At 38.3% G+C, this 25,139-nt stretch overlaps 1 protein-coding gene and 1 long non-coding RNA gene across 3 annotated transcripts in view; one reads left to right on the top strand and one right to left on the bottom strand.

The window, feature by feature from the left end:
• Nucleotides 1–10,031: 10,031 nt before the first annotated feature.
• LOC308068208 lies at nucleotides 10,032–14,844 on the top strand. The gene is made up of 2 exons (XR_013929902.1): nucleotides 10,032–10,242; nucleotides 10,511–14,844. It is a non-coding gene; the product is annotated as an uncharacterized lncRNA (long non-coding RNA).
• A 947-nt stretch (nucleotides 14,845–15,791) lies between these two features.
• The window catches only part of FAM171B (family with sequence similarity 171 member B), a 36,063-nt gene continuing 26,715 nt past the window's right edge, over nucleotides 15,792–25,139 (bottom strand). For both annotated transcript variants that reach the window (XM_080398397.1, XM_080398398.1), the window contains 3 exons: nucleotides 22,134–22,250; nucleotides 21,205–21,328; nucleotides 15,792–20,960 (listed from right to left, as the gene is read on the bottom strand). In XM_080398397.1, coding sequence (XP_080254523.1) covers nucleotides 19,625–20,960; nucleotides 21,205–21,328; nucleotides 22,134–22,250 — 1,577 coding nt within the window. In that variant the 3' untranslated portion in view covers nucleotides 15,792–19,624. The remainder of the gene's footprint in view (nucleotides 20,961–21,204; nucleotides 21,329–22,133; nucleotides 22,251–25,139) is intronic.

The raw sequence follows: 25,139 nt of genomic DNA, 5'->3' as shown, positions 1-25,139 counted from the left end.
GATAGACAAAGATCAAAAGGTTCAAAGTAATTAAGATGATCAATTGTACATTCAAACAGCTTGCCTACTCAGACCTTATCTGAACCAAATTACTGGATCTCAACAGTTCAACTCAAATTAGTCCACTGACTATCCTTGTTCAAAAGGTTGAGTGTTCAAAGCAATTCAGTGATTACAGAAGAAAAATAATACCAGTCATATGTCCTGTAGAACCACAAGCATACATCCTCCAAGTATATCTTCTTTGGGTGGGCTATTGTCTCCAAATGAGCAGTTTAGATGTTCACTGAATAAAAGATCCCACTTAGCCTCAGCTCTTCTTTTTCTAGTTTCACCACATGTCTAATTTTGGACATTTCCTCACTGACTCCTTTTATCTTTTACTCTATTGGTGAGTGTAGGTTTTTCAGCATTTGGATTTTAGTTAACAAGAAGGGAGGCTGAGTATGACTTACAAATTGCTGTAGTGATGAATATCTCAGTTCGAAATCATGGAAAGGTATATTGCTTTTAGCCAAGCTTAAAGCAGATGTAGAATGGTATGGCCATACTGTTAGCTAAAACCATAACTCTCATTTAATTTTTCATTCAATATCCTATCTTCCATTCTGTTGCCTGCCCTTGCTCCTACCTTTAGCCATGCTTGACACTACATATCTACTCATCCTGCCTACACAGGCATGAGCTCTGTCATGTCATGTGGTCACACATCTCTTTTCCAGCTGGTAGATAATATTATACTGTTAACTATCCACTTCCTCTCCCTCTTCTATCACCCCAGCAAAATCCCAACAAACTTTTCTGATGTATTGTAAAAACAGACATTTACACATCCACAAATTAAGTCTGCAGTAATGATACAGACTATAATATAAAACCACGTTCAAGCACTTTCACTCGCGTAAAACAGAAGAGACTGACAGGATCATAGTAGGACGATGAGCAGAGGCTAGCTGTTTATACCTACAGTAGCACCTCTATAATGGAGCAGCAACAGCTACTTGCCATGACGGCCTGTTTCTCATAGGTCATGACTGAAAGCTCAAGTAACTATTATTGCTACTGTTACTCTCTACCTCAGGGCAGTGACCTAAAATAGTTTAACGCCAGTAGTCTTTAGGGACAACCTCTGACTCCAGGTGGTGCCATCCCTTGGGTTAAGTGAAGAGTTTGACCGTGGTTTCTGAGCTTCAGTTACTGTGAATGCACCGTTTCTTGCTCTTGGCGTCCCCTGCTAGACTTACAGGTGGACTAGGAACTCAGAAGGTTAGGTCTGAGTCCTATTTACTCATCTATCGTATCTCTTCACAAGACATTCATATCAGCTTACTGCTTCCATCCACAGAGCAATCCAAAGTGGCAGGACACTGGCACTGGATGCTGGATCTATACCTCTGGAAGTCTAAATCCCAACTACTGTTTTCACATTTAAAGTAATCTAACAAGCTCAGCACAGGAAGCAATTTTAAGGCCTTTCTGAAAGTATATTAAGCTCTTGGCATAGCCATTGAAAGTGTGAAAACAAAGACATAGCAGGTAGAGAGTTGGGACAAATTGCAGTAAGACAGTTCACTGATGCAGTGCTGGCAGTGCTGCACACACTGGCACTGTCACTAGAACAAAGACGCCATTCCTCATTTCCCTAAAGGTGTGGGCAAGTAGTGGGCTTAACTCTATTTCTGTAGTCCTCGATTCCCACAAATATCTGTATGTGTTGTTTATGGTGTGGCCTAGAACTTCCAGGTAGTAGCAGCACTTCTTAGCAGAGCTTCAACTGGTCCTTAGAGACAGGAGTTGGAACTCAGTGTGCTTGACCTGATTTGTTCTGTGCTGAGCAAAAGCCAGAGAATAGGAACTCACATAATATATTGGGAAGACTTTCCTGAAGCAGTAAACAATGTACCGGAAGCAGAAGACAAGCTGCAAACAGTTCCAAATTTAGCACTAATGAACATGGTTCCAAACTACTAGCTATCAGTGCTAAAAACCTAGAGCTCCTGTTAAGCCAATTTTGCATTCCAAAATTACAGAGAAGTGGAAAACCTACTTTTACCAATGCTAAGATGTCATGACCCACAGCATTTCATTACATGAGCTCACTAATATATTGTACATCATTTTGATCTCATTATCAACATACTGTATGTTTAAATGAGGGAATTTAGAACAAATATAAGGCAATTCACATTCTGTTTGTTAATTGGCAGTGTGAAACTTTATCTGTTCAGATGAACTTCATCTTCAATTCATTATCACGTAATCCCACTGCAGCTTTACTTTTTATGGAGTAAGTAACTACTCTTTTAACATTATGGAGCCCCATGTCAGATGATACCACCTGTAAAAGGTTTGAAATGGATACCTGTACTTAGGCTATAGTAATATTAAACTGATCAACAATAGATAACAGTAGATAACCACCCTTCCCCGATACTGAAACATACAAAGCATATAGAATAGCCCTATTGGTTTATAGTATTATTAGCTATATACTACCTTAGCAGAGCTCCATCAGCTTTTAACTAACCTGACGCTCTTCCTGTATTTGTACTTTGCTGAACACAAGCAGGCTCAGAGCTTCCTGTGTGATGGTGATAACATATGTCTGACTTTGTTGCTGGCAGCTGGAGTGAAGGGGAAGACAATGCCCTTTGACCTGTGAAAAGCAGTATAAAGCTTATCAGATCCTCTCCAGATATCACCGAAGGAAATGGGCTGGAAGAGTTGGCCCCACATAGGAAATATATATAAAAAAACTGTCAGTACTAATCTTTTTTTAATGTCATTAAAAACACACTTTTGCAAATCTGAGTCCCTGCTAGACAATGTCATTTGTAAAAACTGAACTGAAGCAAAAGTGGAGAGGAAGAATTATATACCACACATTAAACTTAGGTTCATATCACTTGAAATGACTCAGTAGTATTAAGACTGCTTCACTTTATGGTGCCAAAATAAATTTTTCTTAGTGATTATTCCTCTGTTCCACTTCTGAAGTAGACCTTTAAAGGTCACGTATTGTATAAAACATTATATACAACTTTGCCCACTAAACAGTTCATTTGGGGGTTTTGTTTATCTGCAAGGCCTTCTAGGTGAACTGGGGTAAAGTAAGATCATGGACCAGCTCCCACAAAAACCCCATATCTAATGAAAAATATATTGGTAAGTTATCATTAAGATAACATCCTTACTGCCCTGCCAGATACTGTAAGCACCATATTAAGCATTTAACAAAGATCATGCTATTAAAAATTGCTAAAATACCTATCTGATTTACCTTGCACTACATAGTTACAAAACCAGCTAAACAACATCAACACGTCAGTTGAAAAAAGAAAAAAATACTACTTGGACTTTTTTTTTCATATAATCATTGAAAAAAACAAAACCTAAACGGAACAAGGACAATGAACACAAGATTGAAAAGGTTATGAGCAGAGATTCAGGAAACCAAATTCTTCCTTTGATATGCTCAATTTGTGGCTACGACAACACCAGTTAAAAAGTCATTTTTCAGCATGTCCACTGACATAACAGGGAACATTACCAGCCATTTCAACTGGAGATGGATGCAAGGAGAAAAAAAAAAAAATGTAATCCATCAACTTTACATTAGGTAACTGAGAGAAAAAAAGAAAAAAAAAACAGATCTGCAGTTGCCTTACCTGGCAAGCAACTGTAGCACTCAAAAATCTTTTCAAGAAAAATAGTTTAATTTGTTGGGGTTTTTCATTGCCCCTGTGCCAGCATTAATACACAGTAGCATATAATAAAGTTTCGTGTTTCACACTCAGAACCCTAGTCCTCTTAAACAAAAGTATATTAAGAATGTATCATTTATCCTAAATCATTTAGGAGTCAGGAAATCACACTGGAGATGATGCTGATGGCATCAATATAAGAATAAGTAAATATTATTTCCATATTATTTTAAAATATATTTTAAAATAACATCCATGCAAGATTATTGACAAGACTGAACAAGCAATGTTCCACTGCAGATCTGCCCCAGTTTATCAATGCTGTGCTCCGTTCCAAGTATCTGTCAGAACCTAAGTGTCATACTTCTGGTAGGGAGAAAGAGGCAAAGTAGGTTTTTCTGATCTGGGGTCTTTGTTGCACTTTCTTATATTTACAGCTTCTGAAATTACATGGGAAGAATACAGCTAGCTGATGTGTGCCAGAGATTGTTACCTGTATGGCTTTACTCAGAAAGTACTGTTCAGTTCCAGGAGCTCACAGAAGTCTGTGTTCTATTGAAAAAATTCAAATCCCAAACTTATGATCTAAACAGACAAGGCAGGGAAAAGGAGAAAGGAAACATTCCAGATAGAAAACTGAGGCACTTAGCAATTTGGCTCAAGGTCACTCAGGAAGTCTACAAAAGAAGCAGGATGATTAGTCTCTCCTCAGTCCTGGTCTATCGTTAAGCCACAAAGTCATCCTACCTTTTAAGCCTTTCAATACTTCATTTTTTTACCACTAAGCTAGTATCTCTGACAGGAGGTATATCTTCTATTTTCATGATTACCAGGATTTTGCAGAAATTTAGTAATTCTTTTTTATTTCCAAAATTTTTGATCCTATGCATCAGTCAATATTTAATATTGTGTATCTGTCTTCTACTTACTCATATTGTGTTCAATAAAGTTTAATACCGAGAGATTATGCAAAAAACATGTGCATAGACCAGTATATAAACTAGCAAGATAAAAAGTCACCTTCCTGCTCTCTGGCGCAATAAATCTTGATTTACAACAGCACAATTTCAACAAGAGAGGGGCAGAGTTCCCTTTCCTGTATGATTTCATGTAGCTTAAATTCTGGAAATCAGACACTTCCCAAGTAGATAGAAAACAGAGAATTGATCTTCCACAGAGGTGGGAACTGAAATTTTCTTCAACTTTCCACTTCAAAATTAAATTCAGAACTGGGCTGTGGCAGTATTCAGAACTGCATCCCATAAGGGTGAAATAACCCACCATTATCTGGACACTTCCTGGTAACAGTTTAGATAGATGGATAATACCACCTATCTGTACCTCTTACAGTCAACAAAACTTAGGAGTTCAAGAAGCTGTTATGCACTGACATTAAAGATGAAGCTCTCATTGCCTTAAAATACAATAAAATAAACCAAGAGGCACATGCCGTCTCAAAGAACGGTAGAAAAAAAAGGCACTATTACACAAAAGTTATTTCTAAAGACCATTAATACAGCTGGATCTTGCCACATTGTGTGAGGGTTCTTGTACTAGGCATATGCTATTCAAGCTGCTAGGCATGCTGGCAAAGATACGTACCAGGTGATCTGCTTTGATGGTGAAGAAAACAGTGTCATTTTGCATTCAGTAACATTTCAAGAGGATGAGGGTTAAGAACGCTTGTACTCTGAGGCTAGTAAGCCAGACAGAACAAAAGGTGAATCAATACCAGACACGCTCTAGAACAGGAATACTTCAAAAGCCAATTAATTTGTAAGAGAAAAATTACACATCTTGTGTCATGTTGTGGTACAGTTTGTGCTGTAAATAGGAACTGTCTATCACGTGTTATACATAATAAACAAATAGAACAACATTCCCCATGTGCTCAGTGAAAGGACTCCCTGTGCCACAACTTGGGAAAATTGTGTGTCCAAAATATATACCATGTAGCTGTTAATCTGTAACATTTACTGCAACAGTTTCTTTTCTGAAGCTCTTTCTCTGAAGATGTTCAGCAAAATCTGAAATTTTGTCCTTTATGTATGTTCATAATCCTATCCTTCAGAAGTACAGCAACACACATGGATTGCTAGGTATCTTTCTCAAACCTAGCACTGAGAATTGCAGAAATCACAAGACCGTGGATTGGTCTTAGCTACTCCTAAAATTCCTCTTCGGTCAGAGCAGATACGTTTATGTATGGCTGTTAACGTTATGACATCAAAAAGCGAAATACATTTTTTTACTAAAACATCATTCATGAGAGTTGGCACAGTGGTGAAGAGAAAGAAAAGGACATGAACAAGCTGGCCAGGAGATTTTGTAGAAAGTCTGTGATACCTAGCTAAAAATTGTACTCCAAGGACTTTGCTTAAGAATGTTGCACCAGGGGACGCTGCCTATTGATCCTCTTCCAGCTCCCTACCCTTTAGCCTCAGACAGCTGGCAGGTGTCCTTAGAAATTTGTTGAAAGAATAAACTCTGAGGATTGACACATCACTTTAAGAAAAAAGTTAAAACCAGCCACTTGAGTCCTTCCAGTTCTACTTGTCTACTTGAGTCGACTCAAGTCACACGTGTGGCCAGCTTACCTACTTGCTGTGTCATATGACTATCAAGTCCCTGTGTACTTAGTGCCTTCCACAGCAGACAGTTTTTTCTGCCCCAGGCGCTAGGGTCCCCAGCTGTTTCTTTTGTGAACCTAGCACTCAAAACCAACTTTCTCTCTAACGATGTTCTCACCTCTGCACTGATCTGAGTCAGGGTCCCGCAGCTAGATCAGTTTTTCTCTGACACTACTGCTCCGCCGTGGGGGGTGGCATCCATTTTGCGGTGGCGCGGTGCCAGGCCCCAGGCTCCTGCTGCCTTCCCATAACCTCAGCTCAACTCCTCCGCCATCCCTGGGGGCCTCTCTGCTGACTCTTCCTGCCTTTCTGGGAGCTCTGTCACTTCCCAGCAGGGCTTAGTCACTTCTGTAATAAAAAAGCATCTCAGAGAAGGTAGCACAGGACAAGAAAAGACTTTCTTACGCCTTTGAAAAAGGTAAATGGGAGTTCGAGCCCCCATCACCACGTTATATCTGCTTATATGCCAGTAAAAACTATACAAATTACTCTGATATTATCAAAGGACTAGTAACGATTAATTGTTTGAAGAATCGGGACAACATTTAACGTAAAGGTGAAACAAACGCATGTTTAGTCTATAGGGAGTGCAACAGTCCCCCCTAGCGACCGCGACACAAAATGGAGGCCGGCCCGCCCTCCTGGTACGTGCTTCCCGCCCTGTTCTGCTTTACGGAACGCACACGTTAAACCACGGGTATTACAAGCGCACTAAAAAGAACCGACGGGTGCCGAGGAAAGAGAGCAACACCGGGTGAGGCGGCGGCTCTTCACTTTCTGAAAAGATCCCGCCGATAACGGAAAGCACAAGCTCGCGCCACACACCGAGGGCGGTCGCGGCTTTAAGAGACCACGGCTGCCACAGGCCGCCGGCAGCCGGGGGAGCAAGGGCGAGGCCCGCAGGTGCCCGGGCTGGGCACGACGACCGCCGCAGGGACCGCCTCAGGCAGCGGCGCCGCTCAGGGGAGCGGCGGCCCGCGGATGCCGGCAGCCCGCCGGGCGGGCGCTGAGGAGCCCCTGGTAACGGTGGCCAAGCGCTGCCACGGGGACCGGCCGGCGAGGCGGGTGCGGCCGTTGGCCCCCGCGGCGGGAGCGCGCCGGGGCGCTGAGCCGCGCGGCGGCACACGCTTACACAGCGGCGCCACCACCCACCTGCACGGAGCTGCTCGGGTTCAGCACGGAAGAGGCGGAGAGGGGCGGGAGGTATGTTTCTGTCGGGGCAAAGATAAAGCCGGTGTTAAAACCAGCCAGGCCAGATCCGTGTCAGACTGGCGAAGACAGCGACGCGGCTCCCGCCAACAGCCCGCGCAGGCCGCGCGGCACCCGCCCCCACGGGTCCCGCCGACGCTCCGGCTGGCCCAGTCTTCGCCCCGTTCCCCCTCGCCCGCAGAACTGGCCCTGCACTGGGGCAGGCTGAACCAAACCCCACTTCATCAACATAAAGTTGGGCAATTTTTTTTGCAGTCTAAGAGAGTGGAAGGAAGTGAGCCCAAGGTAATCGTGGAGTGGGACTATGCCCTTGATTTAAATTAATTTCATTGAATTGCTTTAAATGTATTAAACCAATTTTACTACAGTAAGATTACTCAGTTCTCTCATCACGCAATGTCAGAACGGGTAAAACTGTTATAAGGCTGCTCCATTTAAATTGTCAAGTGAAACAACTACCTTTAAATTGATATTTTTACGTATCAGGTATTTTGATTACAAATATAGGGCACTACTGAAAAAGCATTGATGACCAAGAGATCATAAATGCAAGTACAAGCCTCTCTGTTATGGCTTGCACATAGAGCTTAGGCACCTCAAATGCACAAAGCACGTCCTCCCAAGTTTTCATAAAATTTCTTTACAGATCACTATCTTGTTCCTCCTCCCCTTCTTCCACTTGAAAAAAAGTTTAGTACTCCCAGTCATTTTCCAATTTGTTTCATTTTTTCCGATACAGAAGACCTTGTGTTTTATCACTGATGACAACTGCAGTTTCAAGAAAAAAATAATATGCAGGAAAAGCAACAATTTAAAATATATACAGTAAAAGCTATTGGTTTATAAAAGCATCTTGTATTGAAATTAATCTAGTGCTCTTAAGGTAGTGGGTAGCCACTTACAAATTCACTGCTTCATTTAAGAAACTAGCTATAGAACTACAATTTATCTTTTATCAGTTTTGTGTAAGCAAGTCCTTCAGCATAAACTAATACAGCTGCAATGACTTCCCTAGTTTAGGGTGATGTTTTTACTTTCACATCATGTAAACTTCAGTATTTCATGAATGCTGCCAATGTCATGGAGACTCCCCCTCAAAGCTATGGGTATCTGAAGTAAGCAAGCTGTGCAAAACGGAATCCTTTACTTATTTGACATTTGTGGCTTTCTGTCACCAAAACCACAAAGTTTACTAGACCAGTGGGCATAATCTTTATAGCCAGGTTAGCTTTCTGGCATGAGTCAGGCTACTATGATCCAGATTCTCAACTGGCTTGTTAGATTTCATTTCCTAGAACCTTAGGAACTCAAACAACACAGAGAATAAACATCCCACAAAATAATTAGTCTAGAGGTCTTTTCCCAAGTAGTAACAAATGAGCTAAACACAAACAAACCCTAAAGAATAACCACCACTCAAGAAGTCACTTATTAAAAAAGTTACATACAAACCCAAACAAACCCTAAAGAATAACCACCACTCAAGAAGTCACTTATTAAAAAAGTTACATACAAACCCAAACATAGTCAGTTGCACGTAGTCAGAACCTAGCTTGTATTTTTCTATCTGAACTAGATTTCAGAACATTTTACTTTCTGAAGTTCTGTATAGGCAAAATAACTTCAGCAGAAACCAGCAAGCTGGCTTTCATCTTCACTCATCACTAGAATTTGTAACTAGTTTCTGGCTACAGAATATAGTGATGTGTGGTACCATAACTGTTCCCCGTCCGAGTTTCAGAGAACAGACTTATTTGCCAAGGCTGACTGTTATAGCAGAGAAATTTCCTACCTTGCATCATCTTCTCCTTGTGAAAATAGGAAGCTTCAAGGAAGGCCCTTCAGTGTTTTACTAAAGCACTAGCATTTACGAGATTAGCCTCCTGAATCTTGAATGAGAAGCAAAACACATTCAATTCACAAGCGTCGTGAATTATATTACAGAAATTTTTACTTCTTTATTCCATGTTTCAAATGATGGTCTAGGGCGTAATTATTTGGGGTTTGAAAAGCATTTTTAATGTTTGTTTTTAACAGAGGTGACTAGAGAGAAAAACACTATGCTGTTTATCTTTCCAAGAAACAGTATTTCTAGAAAATCCTCCATAGTTGTTCATTTCCAGTACTTAGAAGCAAAAACTTTTTTACTCTGACAAACCTATTTACAAAGGCCTCTTAGGATTAAATGCTGCTTTGATCAATACATTTAATAAACCAAATTTAACTAACTGAAAAATTATTGAAAACTTCACAGTTTAGAAACATTTTTGATTTAATTTTCCCTTGGACACTATTTTAGGTAAGAACTTGCATAACTAATATTGTTAACAGTTTCTGTGCAAGTTATTAAAAAGAGTTCATTATTTTTGGGGCTGAAATGTACTGCAAATATTTGTTAGAGAGTACTTACTGCATTTCATAAATGGCAAATTATTACAAGTGAGGTAAGTGTGGAGTTCTGCCAAAATGCTTTTAATTTTTCTGTTTTTTAAGTTGGGTCTTCTGGAAAGAAATGGGAGGACAGGCTTCAGCGATTGCATCAAGAATGAACACAACCTCGAGGAAATTCTTCTCACAAACACTATACCAGGAGAATGATAGATGCATTGATCAGAAAGAAACTGATGAAGAGGATGTTTGCCCCACTTGTTGGGAGAAGTTATTAAAGAAAATGCTTCTCATCACTTCCTGCAGATTAAGTACACAATTTGTTCTTTGTCTTGCTACATTTTTAATGATAAAATAAATGTTACAAGATCTGCTAATATAGCTAACTTCAATATGCAAGGAAAAATACCTAACAAGTGCTATAGGCCTTTTCCAATCCGGAAAAATTCAGCAGTCCTACAAGTTGAAGTGTGGGTGGAGGGGAATGAAGAAAAGAAAAGGGAAGACTACTTAGCATTGCTATGTGATTTTTCTTATATGCTTCTGGAGATTAAAGAAATTGGTATTCTGTTTTGGTAGATACAGCCATGGTAACAACGTTCACATAACATGTATGAAAACTTGGCCTGACCACCAAGACCAACTGGAGAATGACTGTAGTGAAACACCCACTTTGAGAAGAAAAATTTGCACCTCTGAGGATCATTGCAGAAGAATTTAGAAACTCTAAGTAACATGTGACTGCAATAAACAAGACTTGATAGGCACCTTGGAATCCCTCGTAGTAACTGTAGAGTGTTTCCAATTTTACGTGCTACAAGTATTTTTAAGCAAGTATTTTGACAGTGATACGCCTTTGAGTATATCTTACAGCTTGTTGCCTATTTCTCTGCCTTTATTGTAAGTAACTGATTTCACCTACAGACTAGACAATTATGTGCCTTGTAAACAAATAAAAACCCATGGAAAACAAAGCAAAGGGTTTTTTTTATTTTTAAACTTGCTTTTAGCGCAACACATCTCCAAACAGTTCTGTAGTAGGTATTTGGGATTGTCCTTTTTCAAATAAATTTAACTACTACTTTATCATAACATGTTAACTGCTTGTTACCCTAGCTCCTTATTCTGTTGATGTGGGTTTGGTTTTCCTTTTAGGTGTACTGTGTGTGTTGAGTATCACCTATGACATGAACATTTCACTGGCTTTTGCCATTCTCCAAATTTTAGAGATTTTGCTTAAGATGTTTAATTGTATTTGCTACATCAAAACGTTAGGAAACAGATTTGTTGAGTTGTTCTCAGCCTCTCTTTTCATCATTTAAAAGAGTGTTTATCATCTCCAAGTTCAATTTGTCTCAATTACTTTTGCACATTACAGAAAAGAAATAAGAAATGGGGAGCTCTTCAACAGCGTTCAGAATTATTAGCCCAAGAAAGAACATTTAAAGCTTTAACTCAGGAAATAATGCTGAGAAAGAGACATTGTATCTTCAGGAGAAGGAAGATACTTACTTTTTTCCATGCTACCTATTATGACAAACATAAAATATTCTTTTAACAGTTTCTTTAACAGTGTCTGTAGAAAGGGCAAAAAAAAGATTTTAAAGCACATACAGTAATTAATACTGCTAATAAAGCAACAAATAATCTTAACATAGTTAAAATTAAATATACCTAGAAAACTAAATAATTCTCTCCATGTAGTTTAGAAACACATAGTAAAGTTACTGAAAAAATATTTTAGATTTTCATAGTGAAACTATTTCGTGGCTAATAGTATTTTTAAGAATGTTATTTTTTCACTTATATATATTTGACACAACAAATGAAATTATCAGAACCTAACTGACAGCTTTATTGCACAAAAATGGAAGAGATGATACGCAGAGAAACAAACTGTTGGCTACTGCAGCAAAGAAACACATCCTATTGATGAATATGTCATATACAATCCTCTGACTTGGAAGGATATGCCAGCCAAACATTGAAACTACCCAACAGGTTCTCATGCAAATCTTAGCAAACCTGAAAAGCAAGTGGAACCAGTGGATCTGCCTATCTGGAAATGGATTATTTCTCAGGGAAATATCATCTGAAAATGCATCTGAAAATTCTCAGAGTAGCTCCAGAAAACTGTCTAGCAAAGATGTGCCAAAGTCCCAGAAGGATTTAAGATTTTTTTAGCAACCTCCATTTAGGAGAATCTGATAAGAACAGCAGTAGAAATCAAAGTGATTTTTCCAGGCATATTAAGGATTACACTCTAAGCTCTTTTGAAACAGCCTTTCTTGCAAAGTCCAGTACCATTAAAAAGGATGACATTCATAATGCTTTGAGAAGCCAGCACCAGTTTGACTGTGGCAATACAAAGTAGCTATTTTCAAAAGAGATAGCTGTAATAATTCCACAACTCTAAGATATCTGAGGAAGTTGAATTTTGAAATCAATTTGTTCACAGGAAGCCATTCCTCAAAAATGGACAGTAAGTATGTGGGAAACGTCAGCCATCAATGGAGGATCATAACAAGACCACCACCTAAACATAATAATCTGAACATTAAAACAAGAAAAATACATTTATTATTGGAAGGAATTACACTGCATACCAGTTCATGGTTGTCTTGTTTTAGATAACATTCTTACTTTAATACTCCACATCCAGTTTTCTTAGAGACCAAGAAACAGTAAGTGACTAATAAAGTGTCATGAACTGCAAGTACTGTAAAAATTAACTCAGTGCTGCGAGAAATGCTCATATATTAAATCTCAAATAAATGGAGCAACTGATTTGGCTGGTGTAGATGTAATTTCAGAAAATAGCCACATACATGTAAAATTATCACTATTTCTTATTTGCAAGTTTTAAACCTTCAGTCAAGTAAATTACTCAAATGTAGAATGTAGAAAGCTTTTATATCCTTGAAAGACCAGTTAGGTAATGGTTCTTATTCAGAGGTATAATAAATCCAGACTCATTTCAACATTACCGCTGAAAACAATGGAGTCAGATATCCCATTTTCAAATGTGCAATAGTAAAAGTAAGATGGAAACCCACCTATTTATAGCATCAGGTACATTCTGTAAGATCTGATATGGTTTCCTGGTAGTTAATGCTCAAAAGAGAAGCTAAGCCTCCAAGGAGTATACAGGAACCACACACTTGGCCATTTTCAATCATGTACAGATGGAAAAACCAAAGAATTCCTCGAGTCTAACAATTATTCCCTAAATGGTAATGTAATAAAATTTAAATTTTAGTAATTTTGGTTTTAAGGTTGACATTACCAATAATCTGGAATGAAGATTTAAACCTCAATACCTGCAACAAATGTAAAGCCTGACTGAATGAGAAATGCTTTTATTTCAACCCAGTTGCCAGCTGTTGATTAACCAGAACAAAGAGACATATATAAGAACCTGCCATTTTTAAGTTTTAGTCTAAGAATCTAAGAAAAACGGGAAATTCTTGTAGCTTAGTCAGATTTACAACTTGATTTTTTCAATTCTTTTTAAAATAGAAATCAAAATTTGATAGCACATTTTACAACTTATTTAGAACAAAAAAACCAGTATCACCTAGTCACATGTACTTTAACTCTTATTTAAATAAGTAATCTGTATAGTTTGGATTTTGCATTTTCTATGATGACACAGAACAAGTTAAACTTCAGTCAATTTTGACATAAATATCTGTATTTACAGATTAGCCAATGACTCAGATGTAAGTGAAGTATGACAGAAAATACTGTTCTCTTTTGTTGAATTGGAAATAAAATTCCTGTGATTTCTTCAGCTCCCTGTAGTAATTTCACTCCATCTATTTTGAAGTATCTAATGGATTTGCAATGGTTAAAAAAACCCAATTACTTCTCAGGATGGCTGAAAATACAAAAAAAAGTTAAAAGCTGTGAAAGTAAGAAGAAAACCAATAGTTTATTAGAAGACTGTAGTTTCTCAGAGCATTAAAGGAGTGATCACACAACTCATGCAAGTGCCCCCCATGGTAGGAAAACCTTTGCAATGTGCTTGCCTGCAGTCTTGCAGGCTTTCTGAGCAATGGTGGAAACACTGAAATGTGGCTTTTGTGAAGCTTAGAAAAAAAAAATGCTTGAGAAATACTACTGTCAGACACAACTAAGAATAGGACATTACACCCTGCAGTTTAGCTTAAGATCTTCTATCTCACAATATTGTCTTCTTCCACCCGTAATTAAGTACTTTGAGCTTATTTATAGCTGGAATTGATGCCTCTATCTCATGCACTGTGCAGACATACAGAAACAATATTTTATTTGTTCTTGGAGCCACAAAAAGTCTCTAAATGAAAGAATGGAAAATAGAGAGATTAGACATAAGAACAAAACCTGAGAAAATATTCTTCTCTGGGTTCTTCTTACCAATTGCAAAAAAATCAATTTACACATGGAATAATCTTAGCTGCACTAACCAAGAAGCAGGAATCTGATTTAATGTGGCTGCAGAAGTCTTTCTTCAGCAGAAATGGAACAGAGAATGTGACAATTAGGACTGGTAAACTTAAGGATAACAACTTTCTTTTGTCATCAGAATTATGGTGATGGAAGCAATACACAATTTTAGTGACATTTAGCAAAAAAAGTTTACATGAGAAGGGTATGTTCCTAAAAAAGTATGACTTCAAAGACATTAGAATAAAAGGCACTGATGACTTTTTAAAATCTTTATTATATTGCATAAGCTATAACATTTTACAAATCTTAGTTATAATTTCAGCAACAGATACACTGATACTGTAGTAAATACAGAGATGAAACAACACCTCCGAAAAAAGTAGAAAAAAAAAAAAGGTAGAAATACTTAAAACCAGGATGCAGAATATCAAGAATGTTTTACATGAACAATATCCATACTAGAGTGTTTTTGAAAATGATTGCCAAGGTAATGAACTGTTTGTGAAATATAAGGCTCCAACGTGCAAGGCGGTGAGCACAGTCAGTGCCATCGGTTCACCTACCTTTCAGCATCTCAGAGCCAGGCTTCTTATGAATTCCATGCTCTAACAAGCACTGAAAAGAGACTTTCTACACAGTAAGAGGTTGTAACTACTGTTCTAACATGGGCTGAAGTGCAACAAGTGCTTCAAAGGAACTGAATCAGTTACCTGGGGAATAAAGTACCAGTACATTTTGGGGAGGGGGAATATAGGCATGTTCACTAGGTCTTAAAGCGACTGGAAAAAAATTAATTTTGTAAAATAATTTTCAAGCTGAGAGTGCTGATAATGACATTATTGGGTTTTTTTAAGACTGGCAGGGGAAAACTACCTGAAGCTTTTTTTTTTTTTTTTGGTAATCAGAACACACAGAACACTGCTTTTAAAAGAAAATGAAGCTCAGATTAAAGTAATTTAAACCACCTTTCATATCAATTCATTAACACAAAGGCAGCTGCCTACTCTTAGAAAAGTGGCACAAATTAGTGCAAACTACTATAAAAGAATGCTTATTTTTAACTCTGTAGGCATATTACTGTGTTTTTATAATTCCACTGAATTAAAAAAAATTAAAGAGGAAAAGCTTGGGTTATATAAACAATACAAGTTAGGCTCCAAATTGAGGTAAAAATTGGTTCTAGAAAATAAGAATTAAATACCTATCTCCATACACTTTCTGCTTCTATGGCAAGGAATGTTAGCAGCTGAAAAAAAGGATTTTTATCATTATAATAGTTTTATATACAAACACATAGAAATTTCATTTTTGAAGTTTAAATGCCCATCAGATTCATACCTGTAAATCCAGTGGCTTCAAGACACTTACTCTTGATTTATGAAGCTGAATCAGGTCCCATATGTGCATTTTTAAAAGATACTACTGTTCAGATTGCTAAAGATATATTTTTTTAATTTCTTTTCAAACATAAAATACAAAAAAACAGGGTTTACAACAATTACCATCATCATCAACATGCAGGAGTCAGTATTCCAACATAAAAAACACTTGATCCACCTTTTAAAATATAAAAGCTAATTCTAACTATGAATTGAAGTTTATTTGGCTAACAGAAAGATGCCATAATGTGCTTTTCAGATAGTTAGGTGTCCCACTGATAAAATAAGTCTGATGAAAGAGAAAGGCACTTCAGCAGGCTAATTAATCTCCAGATTTTCCTAATATGCAGTACTAGACAACAAATGTAATATACTTTTAATTTGCACAATATTACATCAGTAATATTGTTAACCTGTTTTACTTTTTAACTAATGACAAGAGTTTAGACTCAAGCCCATTCATTTCATCCTCTTTGGTACAAATTACTGCATAAAACCAAAGCAGACAACTAAACATTCCTACAATACTGGATTATTTTCTATGCATTATCTCTAGCTCTATGTTGGTAAATAATATCCCTAATCATCAAATCAGTTTTGCTTTCAGGCTTATAAGGTACCAGAGTTCTTTGATTTTCTGACAGTAGTATAATTTTCCTGTTAATCAAATGGAATTTTCTCATATTCTGACACAGAAAAGAAATCATGTATTTATTTTCAGTATAAAATTCTGCTTTAGAAAAGCCTTTTCAAGTGTAACCAGCAGCATAAGACATTATGTGATGCATGCTAGCAAGTTACAGACAGAAAAGTTGGTGTATGGGATCTACAAAGCAAGCAAAGACGGCTGTTGCTTGACTGGCATGGACAGAAGCAACAGCCAAAGACAGTCCCGGAAACGGTATTACCAGAACTGCAGCGTGCACACTCCAGAAAAGAACTTAAATACTCCACTACAAGAAATGTCCACAACCTCCTTAAGCAAAGGAAGAAGCTAATATCTAGTAGAGATACCAATCCTACGTATGACGAGATGCCTATTTTTCAGAAAACTTTGTTCTATCTTTCCTCCTAGTACTAAGAAGCCCAGCAGAAAGGAACTCTTGCATGAAGATCTGTTGCACTCCAACCTGCTTTGCTGGCTAAAAGCTCAACTGGATGCACAGCCTTTAAAGGGGCCATTTTGCACTACCATAGGTGCAGGGTAAAATTGTGACTAATCCAGACAGCCAAAGGCTCCTCTAGAAGGATGGTACAGAACCCAACTCCACTCTTGGCCCTTGGTCAGCTAGCAGAACAGAAAAGAATCTGCATTACATCACTACACCTTTTGGCACCATTGCCTTGAAGTTCCAAAGTTCTAACTGATCTTTCCAACACTTCTAATCCTTTTTCTTCGGTGACCAGATACCTACTCTGATGCACAACAAGAACAGTGGAGCGCAAAACTTCATTCCTTTGAACTCATATGAATAAAGCCATTTACAGTAGTCTGTGTTTTTTAACAATACAAGCAAGTTTGAGGAATTAGGTCTTTTTGGTATATACAATGAAAAAAATACATTAAAATCTGCAATATATTTTAAGTTACTGTAGGTGAACAAAATTACAAATAGAGACATATCAATTTAATATCAACTCCTCAAAACCATTGGCTTGTCAGGGATTTTCTGTTATGTTCAACAGAACAGAATATTCTTTTTGAAAAGGGAACCGTTCAAACTGATGCAACTCTAAGAGCAGGGCAATATTAAACCTCAAAAGTCAAAGCAGCTTTCAGAAGAAATGTGCATCTACACAAAATACAGGAATTGATTCCTACTAATGTATATAACAAAGCAAAGGATGAAAATATCAGTATTTGGGACTAGATTTTTGTCACCTACAAAATCCAGTGGAACTGCATATAGAAAAGAAGTATTGTGGAAATGTATTAGGTATAAGAAAACTGAATTACAGTTACCTAAAAAGACTACCAAAGGCATCCTCACCCCTGAAGTCGGTGAATCATACAATTAAACTAGTTCTTTTGGCCAATTTAATTATAGACTTATTTGCACACCTATCTCAAACTTATTTTGCACTTTCATGCTTGTGAACTCAACAAGAACATCCTATTTTGTTCACAAAGCAACTGCACACCAGAAGTTGGACTGACGTACTGCTAGTACCGTTTTGGTTACTTTGCATATGCTTCTAGAAAGTGGAGCAGACAACCGACAACCCCAGTGTAACAGACATACTTCACAGTAATGTTTCCTGAGTAAATATTCACAGAAGCCCAGCTGCACAGGGAATTTCCCAACTCTTGAGTGTACTACAGGGCAGACAACTTAGTGCATCTCACCCCACAAATCAGATACAGGCAGTGTATGTTTGGGTCTTGGTACAGAACCTTAACCAAGCTCTAAGGGAAATATTTATAAAGCTTTTTTAGGATGATTTATAATCAAACTGCCAAAGCCAAAATGCTGTAGCTTATTTCATCAGGGAAACAGCTTCAAAGCCATGGAAAGACATTCTATATACTATATGAAGCACATTTAGGGATGCATCTACTTTTCTGTTAGCCAAAGTTGAAACCATCACTTTGACAAGATGAAAATTAAAAATAAAGAATAATCCGATGGCCTTTTCTTTCCTCTATACATATCTTAGTTACATTTCATGCATTCATGACTTTTGGTAAATTTAAGAGGAGTCATAAGTAGTAGTTATATTGCATTATAGACCAAATTTTGTGATCTGCTCGCTCATGCTCATAAACCTCCCCAACTTTTAAAGCCTGCTGAACCCCCCTCTGTGATCCACAACCTAGACAAAAGCAGCTCAGGCTGGCAAAATGTAGGCACATAAACCTCTGATGATCTTCCATTTGTTTTAAAACATAAAATAAAAACCAACAGTGCTGAACTTTCTTGCTAAATGAAACTATTTGAAAGGTATAATTTGCCTAAACTTGCATACTTTTTCATTATGGGCCAAACTCTAATTTACAAATATGCAGGTACTCGGGACTACATTGTGGAGCACTACGGGCTCAACAGCATGCAGAAGATTTTAACTGACAACGAAGCCAAAACAAGACATGGCGATTACAAGTAGCAGCAGCTTTGACTGCTACCAGAACCAGTCTTTTTCTACTGGATGTGGACACTTGATAGCAGGCGTCAGTCTTCAGCATCCACAGTTCATAACAAAGCAGATGAAAACAAAGCAGATGGGCAACATCCTAAGACAGCAGGGACCACGAACTGCAGCGGCCACAGAGCTTGTACGCTTCTCTGTTCTGTCACTGCTATATGACACGCCAACCTTTTGCACATGGATGGGCACACAGGGAGGGCAGTAACGCTACAGAGCTCTGCTGATAAATCCCACAGAGCTCATCTGCTGGTGTTGTGGGACTGACGAAACATTTTACATTATACAAAGAAGTAGTAACAGATCCCTAGAAAAGTTCACATATAAAACACTGTACAGATGGTCACATTGATTAGGAACAAGGCTGAGCAATGGCTTTAACTAGTCTATCAACACATTAACATGTATGAAAAAAATTAAAATATGTGCCTACATTTCTCACCGTGCATTCCCAGAGGTGCGTCCAAGAATGACAGTCTAATTAAAATGTGGGCCTTCCCTATATTGCCAGCAAAATTAGAAACTGGAAAATCTTAATAACAGCATTTCCCTGTTTTCAATTCACATTGAATATAAATTGCCCAGTTGAAGTTTAGTAACTCAATCTGTATTTAAAAAAAACGTAACTTTTCTTGATACTAGAAAACAACATTTCCCTTGTAAACCCAACACTGCAGAATTACAGAAGCAGCCAAGAGGTCAATAACCAGCAGGGAGAGCAACACCACGAAGAACACTTTTAATTTATAGGAATAAGTGGCCTCTCCTCTCTTTTCTTCCAGATATTGGTTTTGCTATCTCTTTTGGTGATAGACAGTCTATCTCTTTTTTTAGCAGAAGAGACAGCCGGTTCATGACTTCCCGAAATAGTTTTTCTTCTTAGACCTTCTTCGTCATGCTGTTCTATGACTGGCCCATTCCCTCCATCCATAATGTGCCTCACAGCCTGGTCCTCTGGAGTGCAAACAGTGGTCCCACTTTCACTGCTACTCAGATCCAGATCTTCCAAGTAAAGGATCTTAGAATGCAGCATATTTTTAATGAAAGTTTTCTCTCTCTCCAGTTTCCTACTAGGATGATGCTCATTCATGTCCACACCAGAGTCCAGACTGGTATCATTGCTCTCTGTTTTTCTGCCCTTCTTCAGATCTATGAAAGAATGCCTCACTTGAGCGATTGGCTTTCCATCCAGGGACACAAACCATGCTCGAGGATGCGGAGATGGTTTTCCTTTAGAGAGTTCCAATAATGTTTGTTCTGAAATACCTTGAAGTTCAGATGAAAATGGAGTCATTACAACTGCTTCATTCAATGTCCCAGGAACGGAGACAGATTCCAGTAAGCTATTAGTGTACCGGCCCCAGTTTGACGTTTGAGAAGGTAAGCCCTCTTCACTATCTAAGGTACTGTTTTCATCTCTGCAGACAGAAGGCTGCGGATGACAGTGCACTGGCATTTTCGGTAATGTTTGCATGTAACCATCACGATTCATGGGTTCCATCATGGGATTATATACTAACTGCCCTTTTCTTGGCAGAGTTGCTGATTTAGCAGGATGTAATTGTTCTGGGGAGTGGAAAAGGTCAGAGGTTTGAAGAATAGCAATAGGTTGATTGTAAATATGCATTAGATGTTCTGGGATATGGGAAAGCCCATACATCTCCTCTTTCAGTGAAAGGTATCTATTTTGGTCTTGGATGTCCCTAGGAGCCTGGGAAATAGCAGTGTTACTATGCATTGGCTGCTGTAAGTGCCTAACTCCAGCACTGGGCTCCAACGAATGGGCTGAATTTCTTGGCTGACCAGTCTGACAGGATGACTGATAAGGAGCATCCTCTGTGTAGATTTTAAAATTGTCTCGTGATTTTCCATCTTCTGCGTCTATGGACATCCTTCTTTGAGGGCTGTATGAAGAAGTCTTTGGTGTATATAACTGTGACTTCTCCTTCAACTTGAAAGACTCTTTGACAGCATTGATGTGATTTATGTGAGTTGTTGATGTTGTCTGGTCTTTTTTTATGACCTCCAGCTTAGTTGTATTCTTCTCCTTCTTTTGTGTCCGACCACATTTATCCCTATGCAAAAGAGATGCAAGGTGACTGCAGAGCATACTAGACTGAAGATTATATTTTGGTTAAGAAGTTGTAGTGTAATATGACGTCATAAAGTTCAGTACAGCAGTAACTGTAATTTTTGAAGAAATATTAAACAACCACACATTATAGTTTAGCTGAGGGAACATGTCTCAACCTCAAAAGACTATTTGATCAATCAAATTTCATTCATGCTGAGATTATTAGAGGTTCTGGTTTTGCTTACCTGCAGTAACAAAGAAGAACAGCAAAAAATCCAATGATAATGACAACAGTACCTCCCAGTATGGCTGTAAGGAACACTGTATGATAGGCTGTTATGTCCTTGGAAACCGCACTAATAATGGATTCTAAACAGTCAAACAAAATCAGAAAAGAATTAGTTCTCAAAAACAAGTCATTCCACTTGATATGCAGAGCTGTAGCTAATAAACCGTACTTTTCCTGTGATTTTGTGTTCTATGACACTATGTTCATCCTTCCCTTTTAACCTTGCTATTTCAGCAAACCAGAAAATACGCAAATAGTGGCTACAATGGAACGGCTCTTCAAAGGTTCATCTCAAGTACTAAAGCCTTACCATCCACTTAATTACAGTCAAATTACATTTGTATTAGTTGCCCAGGCTGACTTAGAAACATGGTCTAAATTTCCTATTTAATGCTTCTGACAGAAAGAGTTATCTGTTTTTAAATGCTGAATTCATATGAAGAATCCATACTCACCCTTCATATGAATTTACAAAACATGCAACATGTCTACGGAAAACAGAATCCACAGGGACTGTTCTGCCCAGGACTAATTTTCTTGCTGTATTTCCTCCTGTCATACATGAGCGTCAACAGTAAGGGCTATAGTCCCACTGATTTTTAGATTTTCATAATCACAGTTCCCTTGCAGGCTTCTTCCAAAAGATGGCTATAGTATAAACATACAAGTTCAAATACAGTCTGGACTTGTCCCCTATAGCATTTTAAGTTCTGTGGTTATATGCGCAAAGGCACACTATCAGGATTCAAGCAGAAGTTATCCAACTGTTGAAATTATTGCGTCATTTTTTCCCTTCTGTTGTTAAATAAAATAATCAGGCTGACAGCCTTGTAATACATTGTTACTTAGGTTACTCAGTAATTTCTTTGCCAGTAGTTGCAATACCTCTTGTTCCAGGCAGTGGAGCTGCTATCCAGTAGCCTAAGTGTTGAGCAGTGTATGTCCATACTAATTGACCATCTGCTTCCTTTACCATTCCTAGCCCACGGCTTACCCAAGCACCTGGGGAAAAAAAAAAAAGAAAAAAAAAGGAAAAAAAGGACAAAATATTGCACATGCTGTGCAGGATTCCTCCATACCTCAAATCTAAACTATTAACAAAAATACACAAGGTCACAAGGAAAACTGAAACTTCTGACCCATACACTATTATTACACAGCTTTAGCTAAACATGCAAACTTTGTGTCTTGACAATTTCATTGCAAATATCCCTGTGTGGACATTCACTTTGAAACAAAGCATCAACATTAGTTACCAGAATTAGTTTAATATAATACTTTTTCTGTTAACAAATGTCTTTCATAGATATGCACACAAATAATTTAAAAAATCCTATTATATGAACGTAAGCACGTATGAAGGCAAAGACTGAAAAAAATCAAAATCAAGAAGCAGGTAATTAAAGCATACGAATACCAGTTTAACATTAGCTAGCAGCACTTAGTGGGAAAGCATTTTCATCTAATAGGCTACAACAGGATAATCAATGTTTGTCTTGAATGTTTCTGTCCTCCTTCCTGCCCCAAGGCAGGAACAGTTCAGTTAGCACAAGGAAGGTCTATTGTGAGGACACAGATTCCACACCATCTGTTTGGCTGTGCAAAGGTATTATGGTATGCCAGTCTCTACAATTAATAAAGCATGCAGTAGAAGAGACAGAATTATACTTAATGCACTTGAACACATTTATTGTGGGCCATCTGTGTAATTGTAACAACAGAAAACAACCCATATAAACAACCTTACATTTTCAAACTGCAAGTATTGAGGAGGGAGAACCACCAGCTTTTTTAAAACAATAATCAAAGCATGCAAAAAGTATAATTCATATAAGCCCTATAATTTCAATTTTCCTCCAGGACCCTTCTTACAGCAAATCAAAGGAAATATCAATAAGACAGGAAGTAAAGATGAGAACTGACATATGCCACACGTGCACACGCACAGACACACACAAAATATCATCTGCAGTAAAACTTGCAGCCTTCTCCTGGTACTTGTGATGGCTGGCAGAGGGCAACAGCAGCAGGAAACCACCTAGAGCCCTGAAAGAGGTGGTTTCTTAGTTACTTGAAAAACCACTTGTCCAGACTCAGGAGCAAGACCAGCTGGAAGAGTCTTCCATCCCTAACTCTGGTATGAAGGCAACAACAACAGACCCTCAAATTCTCTGTCCTACCAACTCTAAGGTAAGATGTCACTACACTGCAAACTGTATTGTTTTACAAGTACAGAGAGTGGGCTACTGCTAGGCAGATAAAATAAAACACAAAACACCACATATAAAAGGCAAAATCCAAATAATATAGATCTCCAGAAGTTCTCTTGACTGAAAAATCTGTAAGAAGCTATATATAATCTTTGCTGTCCTCCGCTTCAGTAAATTCTATCTCCTCCCCAATATATTCCATAGAAAATAGTACATATAAAGAAAAACATTAAAAAGTGATTTATGAGTAAGCACATATTCTCTATGATTTACTGCCATTCAAACAGAAGGATGTTGTTCTCAATTTAATGTTGCAATGCAAGCTTGCTTTTTTGTAATTGTATTAAAATCCACAAAGTACTTTCAGTACTAATGAGGCAAAATATTTAGTAAGAAGGAAGCCACATTCAATATACATCAACAAATTCTGCACCTATGGCAGCTGGAATATAATTACAAAGCTTATTTTCCAGGAACAGCCTCAACACTATTACAATCCCACAAACACTGCACAGACAGACATATGAAAGCAGTTTCTGTCTTTTTTTTCTGGTGCATGTGGACCAGTCTACACAGCATCAAACACAGACCCGTTTTCTTACCACTATCGATGCTGACACTGAAGGTCTGGTTATTATCATTATGACATATTACGCAAGGACTTCAGAATTTAAGTGCGTGTCAACATCTTGTTGGGGACATCCCACATGCAACATCTTGGATGCCAGAGCCTCGTTATTCAGTGCAGTGGTAGCCCTCCATTCAGCTCCGATGAGGGCCTACTGCTACTTACGGACAGTCTCAAATGCTTGCTGGTGAGCCAAGACGTTCAGCTGTCCCCAGTCACCAGAACCTTGACTAAGGAATGCCTTGCTATTACTCCATTTCCTTACAAAAAAGTCGCTTTGCACGTGTCAGATCAAAGGTAAAAATACAAGAAACATGTTTAAGATTAAACATCTAGAATAGCGAATACAGTTGCAAATTTTCATGGTAGAGAAGAGATGAGGAAGAGGAAGAAAAAGCCCCCACAATTCTCCCTCCTTCTCCGCAGTTCTCCTTGTCATCTCCTCTGCCAGCAGTGAAGGCTCCACGCAAACACTATGCCTCAGTGAGCACCCATCACAAAATATTTACCTTTATGGAACCTCTATCAGAGTACACCTCGTCTAAGAGGAAAAGAACGTCTGTTGTAATTATTTTTATTGGGTCAGCATGCCATGCTCCTGTTCTTGCTCTGCCCTCAGTGCCAACATGCCTAAGGGGACGTGTTGAGTAGGCCCCTCAACACCTGCATACCCCCCCACACACCCCCCTTACGCTGCTTTATACCCCAACCCAACCATGTGACAGAGCTGCTCTAGCTCTGTCAACTTTTTGTTTTAGTAACATTGTTGACCTAGTTTTCTGTTTATTGAGTTAAAACAGCTCAGCATAGGTACAGGTGAGCACAGGAGCTGGCTAAAGTGGCTGTGGTAGCAAGAAATTAAAACCTTTTGTTCTATTTTACCATATCAGACTAAAACTCTTTCTTTGATGAAGAATGCTTTGATCGTCAGTTACCTCTCTGAAGTCTTCTAGGTGTATTATCTTCTATATTAAAACTTACCCTATACACACTTTTCGCAAGAGACGACCTAGCCAAATTTTAATGTTCTTTGTTCTTCATTAAGATGGTAAG

The sequence above is a fragment of the Falco punctatus genome (genome assembly GCF_963210335.1).
Source record: "Falco punctatus genome assembly, chromosome: 8".
Lineage (NCBI taxonomy): Eukaryota > Metazoa > Chordata > Aves > Falconiformes > Falconidae > Falco > Falco punctatus.
Note: the sequence above shows the minus strand (reverse complement) of the source record. Positions and strands in the feature narration are given on the sequence as shown.